We start from the raw sequence: 11,405 nt of genomic DNA, 5'->3' as shown, positions 1-11,405 counted from the left end.
TTGTCCCATTACAACTTATTGGATAAGGGATAAGTGTCTGATTGGGGGGGGGGGGGGGGTCTGACCGCTGGGGCTCCTGATGATTGGAAGGGGCCTGTTGTCCGCTGTTTGAATGGAGTCGCAGTCACGCATGTGCAAGCCCCACAAAACTGAATGGAATGGCGGACATCGATGTCTGATGCTCCATTCAAGCGGAAAGAACGAGCCCCCTGTTCTCACAATTGGGGGGGGGGGAGAGAGATGACTTAATAGTGACGCCCCCATGGAATTACAGAGTTGGAGCTCTATTGTACCCTATAATTTCTGCACACACCCCGGGTTAAATCCTTGGAATGTTCTTCATCCTCTTCAGTGAATCCTTGCAGTATACAGACTTGAACAGACGCAAACACAAGTTTTCTAAAACCTAGGTTTAATAAATTAATAGGTGCATGCCAGATGAAAAATACAAAAATACATTAAAAAAATGAAACACTGCAGCCTGAACAGCCGCCACCACACAAACTGGTCAGTAAACACTGTAAAAACTCAAGCTCTTCGTTCAAAAAAATAAAATAAAAAATAAAATAAAGGAACCTGCCGCATTATGCAAAAAGAAAAAAAAGATCAAAGGGAAAAGAAAACCGTATGATACAAATGTCCTTAAGATAACTGCTTCACAAACCCATTGTCCTAATAGGATTATGCTGAACATAAAAGAGAGAGAATCACAATAATGTCACACCAGGGGACAAACATGCGGATTTACAGTCACGACCCGTTTAGCTAGAAGATATCTCTTTAAGGAGAGCTCCGACAAAAACGGAGACATACATGCAGCCATTTACAATTTCTGTTCCACTGTAAACACGGAGCGTTAATGGCAAAGAGCAGACATTACTGCCTTCACAACAGCATTGATTGCCACAGCTAAAACAATATAAAAAAGGCCTTATCTTCTGTCCTGTGTACATAAAAAGCACTAGTAAAGTGTACCCTTAAAAGCCTTGATAAAGTGGAGGCCAAAAGTGCCTCATGCCTCAGTGATGTGACTAGCTCAGACAGGCTGCATGCTTATAAATTCTTCAGCCCGTAAGACATTCAACCTCCAGTTCCCCATGCTTCTGTGATATTTCTTTTTTTTTAGGGAACCGGGAGGAGGAGATCTACTACATATTGTCTACAAGATGGCAACCTCTAGAAGGTGCTTCATGCCTCATTAAGGTCACTGATTTCTACACTGACAGATGGTTTCCTGACTACTAACAGAGACCAATATACGGTTGCCCCACTACACACAGGTGACGAGTACACTGTAACGGTATGCTGTAGGGGTGTGCATTTCCTTGCTGTAAAAACAACCCTTCATCTTCCGGAATACTGCTTGGGTAATTTCCCCTCTTCAAAATAAAATGTCCTCATTCTTGATGAGCATTTCCACCACAAGTCTCTGATAACGGATGTCGTTTAGTGCTGCCATGGCATCGAGCTCAGGCGCCCGCATTAGAGTTGGTCCAAACACTATGCCAAGGTTCTCGGCGTTCATTAAGTTGTCCTTCTCGTGAAGAGTCACCCTGAGGGGAGATACAATGTAACATCTCATTAAGCCTTTCGCGAATCTAAATGAGGGGTTATCTGTAGGGCATTACCGGTAAACCAGAACATGTGAATACATCCACTTGTGCCCCCAAAAGCATAAAGTACCTTTCAGTTTTAGTTCATCACAGGCGGCGAGGGAAAGACCTATCATGGGTGGCTGGGACACAATCTCATGGCTGTCACACAGATTCCCCGAGGACGTATGCGCGCAAAACAGAGTGACTGTCAGCCATAAAGGCCAAGGCAATCCTGTCTAATGAGATTGCGGTAATAGGGACCGTCATGATGAGGTGTAAGAAAGACGGCATTACTCTAATTTCACATAGATTTACTTTAATAGAAGGGAAAAGCCAAACTAGGCATCTCTGCATTACCGTCCAGAAACCGGTTATCTGGAGAGAGCTGGTCAGAAACATTTAGATATTTGTAGGACAAGGTCAATTATCATCATGTTATATTGCTGCATTTCCTATAATTGTGGAAGCGAGATATCTGCTTGGAACCATTCCTCTTCAGACTGCAGTGGGGGGTTTTGCTGTCGTCAGGAGCCCCTTTAAACACATGAACCAAACAGAAAATGGACCGGAACATGAAGGGGTTGTCCAAAGGGCTGTTCATTGTACCCAGCCTTAAAAAGGGCTGTCTCATGCAGAGTCTGGATTCTCTATCCTCCAGAGATTAGCTTGGAAACCGTGTCTGACCACAAATACAACGTAGCATTAAATGCCCGAAATTCCAAGGAAAGGCCGATCGCATAAATGGGGCAACAGTTCTGATTCATAGAGGGGGTTATAGGAGTGGGATACAGATAGAGGTTGTAGTCCTGAAACAACCCTTCAAAGGGTATTCCGGGATTATCAGCTTGATGGCCTACCTCAGGATAGGTCACCAATATGAGATTGGCAGGGGTCTGACACCTGACACCCCCACCGATCAGCTGTTTCGGGAAGCCGTAGTGCTCACTGGAGTTCTGTTGAGCACCACTGGCTTCCTCACAGCTTACCAAGCACAGTGCCGTCCACTGGATAACGACTGTGCTTAGTATTGCAGCTCAGCCCCATTCATTTGAATGGAACTAAGGTATACCTAGGCCATGTGAACGTGATGTCCCATGGCCTAGGAAGAGGTGGCAGCGCACACTGGAGCACCGCGGCCTGTTCGTACAGCTGATCAGCGGGGGTGCCAGGACTGATTTTGATGATCTACCTTTAACCTTCATAGGCGGTGCCATCAGTAAGGATAAGTCCATGTGGCATAGATGAAGTCTAAGGTAATTTACACCACAATTTATAGAGACAGGGTTTTTACGACCCCCATCTGCACGGAACATGAGCATGCTGTGGATTTTTGCAATGCACAGGGTGAGACCTCTTGTAGAACGCACAAGCAAGAATCGAATTCTCTGCAGATTTGTGGAAATGATCCACTGCATCCAGACTTCCTCTAAACGTAAATGCCATTCATAGCAACATTTACGCAAGACCATGTGCTACCTAGTGTATAGATACTGCCTTCTGTCTGATGGAAACATCCAGGGATCACTCACTTCTGAGTAGAGTGACCCCAAGCTGAGCTATGGGGCAATAAAAACAGAAGCGATTTTTTCATTTTTCTGACGGAAGACAAATATGGAAAACACAATGCTAATGTGAATAAGCCCCTCCAGTTAGAACGATATGGTGCATTTTAGAATCCCCAGAATGGGACACCTGCTTGGCCCAGATAGCAATGAATTTCAATCAATCTGCTACTGACAAAGGCTTGCCAAGATCGAAACCCCCCCCCAAATGAAAGTAATTTAGCTTTTTTTTCACAACACATTTACAATTTTTTTTTTTTTTCAAGGTGAAAGATAGTCATACAATTTTTTTGTTCAATTCTTACAGTAACATGTGCCCATTAGCTGTTGGTCTTGGCTCTATTAGAACACAGGCTAATTCTGTTATCTTGTCCGCAGCACATACTCTACAACGGGACTGCGTGCGATGATAAAGAGAAGGGATTACAGAAAACCTATGGTGTAGCTCAGCGTGACCAAATAGCAGATAAAGCTCTGAGAGCCCTGGGAATCTGGCAAACCGAAAAACTGTTTCACAGCCAGTGGGCATGGAATCGTTTCCTCCTCCTGGGTTAGGACTAAGAAGGGCTTTAAAGCTGAAATACTGTTCAAGTTTAAAAAAAAAAATGTTCCGCCATTTGATGTGCTTAGATGTATTTACCTCTTCAGATGGGCCATGAGATACCGCAGCGTTTCACAGTGTGCAGGAGGTAGCAGCTTCAAAGCTTCATGAAGAGCTTCTAACTGTGCATCCGGGTCCACAGCCTCTGAACAATCAAAGAGAAACTGGGGTTAATGCACAGATGAATCTGAGGCGCTGATGAAAGGTATCTGATAGGGCATATAAATGTTAGAAAGGCGGAAAAGAAAGCAATAGCGCAATGTACACTGTGTGCAATAAAACTCCTCTATATATTCCTCATAAATTTATTAAAGGGACACTACCGTCATTTTGTTCCTCACATAGTAACAGTCTGTATGTGAACAGTCTATCTATTTTATTTTTAACAAAAATATAGGTAGATGATTTTCTGGACATTATTTTAAGTCACTCCACATATTCTACTTTCTGTCCTGGCTCTTTAACACCCTACTTTTTGGACTTTTAGGACGGCAAACAGTCCCTCTTGACACTCCCGGTCCACTGCACATCATATATTAGGTTTTTCCACAAGCAGTCTGTGCATCTAATCTGAATTCTATGGCAGCTCCAAGCTGCTGTAGATTTCTGCCTTCATTGAAGCCAGAAAACTGGCGTAAATTAAGTTAAATGTGCCAGGCCCACTGGCCTCGCCTAATCCCTGCCCCCTTTTCAGAAAGTGGGGAGTGTGACATACGAACGTCACTTGCAATAATATGTTGTCACGCAGCGTTGGCAACTTCTTTCTACCAGAAAACTGGCAGAGGGAGATAATAAATAATTTTTTTTTTGTTAAAGGGAACCTGTCATGTGGATATTTGATTATAATCTAACTAATTATATACAATCATTAACTACTAAAAAGTGCCTTAGATGTATTCACTTACTGGTGTGACAGATGGTTACCTCATAATATACACACAAAGATGCCGCATGCTAATGAGCTGATTCGAGTCCAGCGTGATGTCATTGAGTCCAGCGTATATTTAATTCAGAGCTATAGCCACTCCCCTGCCCACCTGCTGCTGATTCCTATGGAAACAAACTGTCATTCAGCAGCAGGTGGGCGGGGAGAGTCAGGAGCTCATGAATATTCATGACTCATCATTATCAGCTGGAGCTTTTCAATACAAGATGTTGGCAGATTGACTGGGTCAATTAAAGAAAGTGACCCAGCATTTTGCTAAGAGAATCAGTCACTTATTTATGTTGCCCTTGTTAGGACACCATAAAACTGGTGACAGATTCCCTTTAAGGCTCAATTCACCTTAGTGTTTTGGCTTCCATGTCAGGCTGGTGATGCCCAATGGACCCCACTGACTTAGGCTAGTTTCCCACTAGCGTTGTGAGATCCAGCGGGCCGTTTCGGCAGTGAACAGCCTGCCAGGTCTCTCTGGATTGGGCATTGCCAGAAGCCACTGCCGAAACAGCCTACCGGATCTCACAACATTTGTGTGAAACTAGCCATATAATAAGGTCCGTTCTGTCACAGTCTTCGTTGTTTGACGGGAAAAAGACCACTGCATACAGCAAAGCTTTGATGGACTCTATAGCGGGGCCTCTGACCCAGATGCGAACAAAACCTAAGATGTGCCTATCATTTTGAGATCAAAACACCATGAACAATGTGGAAACTTGGAAACAACCCTACAGCAGTGTGGCCAATGTCCATCTATCATATACCGTATGTAGCTGGCAGGATTTATGGGGTTCCAGAGCGAAGGACTTGGTCACAAATACATAGGTTAAGAGCCTTCTGGCGTAAGGATCACAAAGTTAGTATGAGCATGTTGTGTACTTACTTGCAGACTCGAGGAACTTGGGGTAAGCGTCATAGGTTATCAGTGGGATTGGTAATTCCCTGAAGTAGAGTTTCAGTGCACCAGTTATAATGTTAATGTCTTCATAGACATTTACAGATATATCAGCCTTCTCTCCATCTGCAAGGAAAGACAGGGGGTCAACATAATACACTCTTTAAATTATTAACATAATGTAATGCTGAGGCTAAGTTTGCTTTCATAGGCTCTGTTTGGATCATCCATGGCAGATCCCATTCTTCGATGGAAAAACACAGCTGCCCACAGTGCTATTCTTTCCCTCACGATGCCTGACACAATGGTGGAAATCCGACTGACCCAACTGTAATTCAGCGGGATTTGCCAGTCACTGGTAGCATCCATCGCACATTGAATTTGGCCACAAGTTGTGTTCTCCATGATGGAAGCCAAGAAGCAAGTGTGAGCAGAGCCTTAAAAGCCATGTCCCTCTTCACAAGCAAATCATTTAGATGGTCTCAATGAACATGAAGCAACTCCACAACATGTTGTAATTGAATAATTCCTATAGTTTCCACACCTCTTATGCAAACCCATGTGTCTACGTGGTAAGACAAAAACCCTGTGAAGTCTGGTCCCTTCCATGCGTTACAAATTTGCTAACATACATTTGGTGGATTAGGAAGAAGTAGGGGACACGGGGGAAGGAATATATAAACTGCAGATTCTGACTACAGCAGGGCTCTTTCTTGTTGTCTGTTACCATGGAGACAATTTGGTCTGCAGCAACCAAAACAAAAAGGACATTTTGAATGAAATCCTATTGCACAGTTGCTTCCAAACCAATGGCCAGATCATAACCCATACAGTTGAAAGGTCTTCTCATTCTACATAATCTAGAAGCATGGCTACATACAGTGACTGATAATCTACGGCTGACCACTGAAAACATTTAGATTATTCTTAAATCTTACTAGTATTTGTTAAAAAGGAAACCAAATTACCTCTGTCAAAGGCCATTTTGGCATCTTCAATGAGATCAGTAAAACCTGATATTCTGTACAATCCTTCTGAATTCAACCCTGTTGAAACAAATATTTTTGTATTTATTTTATGCACTTATATAGCGCTACTATATTCCGCAGCGCTTTACAGACATTAGCATCACTTTATCCCCAATGGGGCTCGCAATCTAAGGTCCCCATCAGTATGTCTGTGGAGTGTGGGAGGAAACCGGAGAACCCCGAGGAAAAACACGCAAACACGGGGAGAACATACAAAGTAATGTGAGAATAGGGCATTTGCTTGTGGCTTTCATATACTCTTTAAAGCCTCATTCACATGACCATATTTTTGGACCACAACTGATCCGCAATTTTTGTGGATCGGAAGCAGACCCATTCATTTCAATGGGGCCGCAAATAATGTGGACAGCACTCCGTATGCCCATTCTGTGTCCCTGCAAAAAACATGTCCAGAAAACAGATGCAACATGGGCTTTATCCGTATTTTGCGGACCGCAAAATACATGCGGTCGTGTGAATGCAGCCTAAATGTGAATGTTTTCCAGATATGCTGCAATAACGTACAATAAATCATTTCATCATGTATTATTAGAGACAGCTTATTAGGTTGCTTTCACATATAGATTTCTGGTGGCATTTTTCTGCACTTTTAGTTGTGATTTTTGCATCTGCATCTTTTGCTGCAAAAAACACCAGCTCCAGATGTTAGCTGAAGGTCTATAGGAAATATGAAAGGCAGGCCACAAGAATGTTTTATTGCTAAGGGCAAAGTTTTTTTATTTGTCTTCCTTCTTTTCAAAAACGTGGCATGCTGGAGCTCTTGGCGTTTAGAGGCGTTTTAGCCACCACCTTCTCTATAGACGGAAAACGCCAGAACTGTAATTTACTCCTAGTCAGGAGCTGGAATAGATTTCTGGCATAATGTGTGGCAGTTTTTTGTTTTTTTTTTGAAAGTGGTGAAGCTGTCACAAAAAGCTAAAAGTCAAAAACATTGCAAAACAACGTTTGCGACAAGACGTGTGATTTCTTGATGCAGGAAACTGGCGTAGTGCTATGGTAAATGATACCCACTGTGTGCAAAAAAATGGCACAAAAACTAAAGCAAATAATGCAGGTCCGTAATTCCATTACTCGAGGGGGTTTTACAAATAAAAATACACCAGAGCAAAATCATGCAGGTAAAGACCCTTACAGTGGTATACACGCAAATTAAAGGGGTTGTATGGGAATAACATGGCTGCTTACTCTTGTCCATGGGTTGTGTCTGGTATTGCAGCCATGCTATTGATTCTAATCTCATACAACCCCAATAAAAAAAAAATCTTCACAAAATACAATCTAGAACACCTCCTGGTACACTACAGGATGAGAAGAGTCCGCCTCACCTCTAGACTCGATTTCTCTTATACACATGTCCACTACCATCGGCCTTTTTGAGTTGTGGGCTTTAACCAATGTAGTGAGGTCACAGCTGTAAACTTTCTTGACGTGCTTCAAGTCCGGCTTGCAGTCATTTGGAACCATCTTAGAACATTGCTTGTGAACATTCAAACCACAATCTGGAAAGGAAAAGCAAGGACATAAGTGTCTCATTGATTTACATGGGAATCCACACAATGAGTGCACACAGCGCGTCTTTTTGCACAACCGGAATAGAATTCTGTAGCACGGAAAAAGGTTCAATGTCCGTTCTCCAAGGGGTTTCCTCATGGAGACAGAAGTGTGTAGCCACAGACAGATGATCCCCATTAAATGGGGCTAAACTGCATGTGAATTCTACAACAACGAGGGTCAGCCACAGATTCCATAGCAAACACAGATCGGATTTTCCCTGATGAGCATTTCCATCATGTGAACATGCCTTAAAAGGGTTTTCAGAGATCTAAATACTGATGATTCTGGATAGGTCATCAGTATCTGATCGGTGGGGGTCCGACACCTGAGATCCCCCGCCGATCAGATGTTTGAGCAGGTACCGGCGCTCCTGCGAGCGCCCTGGGCTTCTCCATGCTCACCAAGCACAACGCCGTACAGTGTATAGCGGCTGTGCTTGGTATAGATATATAATATATTATAAACAGGATGCTAAATATTTAGGGCTGGTTAATAAGCTTTTTTTTTTTACTGCTGCCACACAGTGCCGGGAAGGCCTTGGCATCCACCCAGTTGGCAGGACACATTGAAATGTCACAAAGTGTCAGTCCCAGGGCTGGAGAGTGAAGGATGACAGCAGATAATTATGAACACTTAACATTTCGTGCAAAGCAAACGCTAGATATGGTTGCTACTAACATGCAACATTTTCCATGACCTATGATGTAAAGTGACTTCACACTGTTTACAGGTGACACAACAAAGAGTCTAAAGGTTAAATTTGGGCATAGAAACAATGGCATCCTAGCTGAAGTACAAAAAAACAAGACAATGGGAAAAGTTGTGTTTTTGACATGACGCTTCACTTGCATTGTAGATGTCCTCAGAGATAAGGCCCTGTTCACATGCCCATTATCTCCATTGTAGATGTCCTCAGAGATAAGGCCCTGTTCACATGCCCATTATCTCCATTGTAGATGTCCTCAGAGATAAGGCCCTGTTCACATGCCCATTATCTCCATTGTAGATGTCCTCAGAGATAAGGCCCTGTTCACATGCCCATTATCTCCATTGTAGATGTCCTCAGAGATAAGGCCCTGAAACCCAACATGGACAACTGGTTATCTCCAGGTCCTCCAAGGAGGTTTTCAAACTCCTCTTCAACCTTGAAGTTCCGAACCAATATAAAGGGGCTGTCTCATGAAGATGGGCCAGCGATCAGCCGATCTCACAGGTTACGCTTCTATAATGCCCAGTGTTATCTCCGGAAACTCGCAGTACATCCGGCTAAAGGTTACCCACCTCAACTTCCAACACTTTCCCATGAAATTCTAATACATCCACAGTATAGTGCAGTGATGGCTAACCTCTGGCGTTCCAGCTGTGGTGAAACTACGACTCCCAGCATGCTCCATTAATTTCTATGGAGTTCTCAGAACGGCCATGCAAGTGTACATTTTGGGAGTTGTAGTTTTACCAAAGCTGAAGTGCCGGAGGTTAGCCATCACAGGTGTAGTGTATGGACTTCTTCTACAGCTCTGTTCACACAACCTTATGTAAACTGCCTGCAGATGCCATTTCAGGTATGATGGGAATAGTAAAGGCTTGTAATGTGTTTATGGCAGTAGATGACCTAAAAAGGCCATGAATTAAATAAAATATATGAGCACATTTACATTACGCACGTGAGTAGGCTGGAGAATTAAAATGCTTCCACATCAGCTGACATTGCTGCTGAACCGCAGGCTGCAGATGGCTCTACAACACAGAGGTCTATGAATAGAACCGAGCTTCAGTCCTATTGAACTGGGAACTAACCATCCCGGAGGCCTTGAGGACTGGAAGGGAGAACGCTTTCGTGGCACGCATCATTAGGTACAGGTTAGCAGCCATGATGTCCTCCTATCCATGGTCACAGACCTTAAAGGGAACCTGTCACCTCCAAAACACATTTTAAACCAACATCATTACCTTACAGTAGCCCCCAGTGTGTTCCTAATCATGTTTTTCATTCCTCCACTGGTTGTTGTATACTTTATAAAATGCTATTTTAATCTGCATTTTCGCTATCCTCAGAGTCAGCTTTAAGTCAAGGGGGCAGCGGCCTCCTTGCTTCAAGTCAAGCTAAGCCCGCTCCTTACACGTCCTCCCTTCACTGTGATTGACATCCTGCTGTGAGGCTGGGATCGTGCAAGTCTCACGCATGCGCAGTGCGCTCCTGGTCACTGCGCAATCCCGACTCCCGCACTCAGCCGGCCGCTTTCCTCTCTCAGCGCATGCGCCCGGCGTGCTCGCGCGATGGAAAAGCCCGGCGCATGCACCAAGAGAGGAACGCGGTCGGCTGAGTGCGGGAGCAGAGATCACGCAGTGACAAGGAGCGCACCGCGCATGCGTGAGACTTGCACGATCCCAGCCTCACAGCAGGATGTCAATCACAGTGAAGGGAGGACGGGCAAGGGGCGGGCTTAGCTTGACTTGAAGCAAGGAGGCCGCTGCACCATTGACTTAAAGCTGACTCTGGGGATAGCGAAAACACAGATTAAAACAGCGTTTTTATAAAGTATACAACAACCAGTGGAGGAATAAAAAACATTATTAGGAACACACTGGGGGCTACTGTAAGGTAATGATGTCGGTTTAAAATGTGTTTTGGAGGTGACAGGTTCCCTTTAAAGAGGTTGTCCGGTTTTCCCATATTGATGTCCTAGCCTCAGGATAGGTCACCAATATCAGATTGGTGGGGGTCCGAGCTTCTGGCACTCCACTTACCCCCTGGATGGTGCTTTTTCTGGTTATTCCCATCTTGTCCATGAAAGGCCGAGATTGGAATAACTCTTTATAGTTATATCATGGATCCTGAAAAAAGTTCTAAACAGCGGTGCAGCCCCTTCATTCTCAGGTTGGGGGGGGGGGCAGAGGTCCACATCCCCTAGGATTACAAAGTAGTGATGGCATACCCTAATTTTACAAGGTGGGAACATGACTTTAAAGTTTTGAACACCGTGAACCCATATAGGGGTGCTGGACTACACTTCCAAGTTTGCTTTCTGTAACGAACTAACCATGCTGTCCAAATAGTGTGAACTCCCATTAGATGAGCCGTGCATGTGTCTATCCATTGAATGTTCTGCACCACTTTCCATAGAAGCGTATATCCTGCCGAAACATTTTCTCAATCTGTTCATTCTCAAACTCAGAAAATGGGATTCAGGATAAAAGTAGATGTACTGTAC

The 11,405-nt window shown here is 43.9% G+C and overlaps 1 protein-coding gene across 1 annotated transcript in view; it reads right to left on the bottom strand.

Annotated features, from left to right (window-relative positions):
* Nucleotides 1-395: 395 nt before the first annotated feature.
* Nucleotides 396-11,405, bottom strand: part of CHN1 (chimerin 1) — a 109,720-nt gene continuing 98,710 nt past the window's right edge. Inside the window, exons 10-14 of the mRNA XM_044303370.1 lie at nucleotides 7,965-8,138; nucleotides 6,559-6,636; nucleotides 5,579-5,716; nucleotides 3,798-3,903; nucleotides 396-1,553 (exon numbers count right to left, since the gene is read on the bottom strand). Coding sequence (XP_044159305.1) covers nucleotides 1,382-1,553; nucleotides 3,798-3,903; nucleotides 5,579-5,716; nucleotides 6,559-6,636; nucleotides 7,965-8,138 — 668 coding nt within the window. The 3' untranslated portion in view covers nucleotides 396-1,381. The remainder of the gene's footprint in view (nucleotides 1,554-3,797; nucleotides 3,904-5,578; nucleotides 5,717-6,558; nucleotides 6,637-7,964; nucleotides 8,139-11,405) is intronic.

This window comes from Bufo gargarizans, chromosome 8 (genome assembly GCF_014858855.1).
Source record: "Bufo gargarizans isolate SCDJY-AF-19 chromosome 8, ASM1485885v1, whole genome shotgun sequence".
NCBI lineage: Eukaryota > Metazoa > Chordata > Amphibia > Anura > Bufonidae > Bufo > Bufo gargarizans.
The sequence above is the reverse complement of the archived record's forward strand: the minus strand, read 5'-3'. Positions and strand labels throughout refer to the sequence as shown.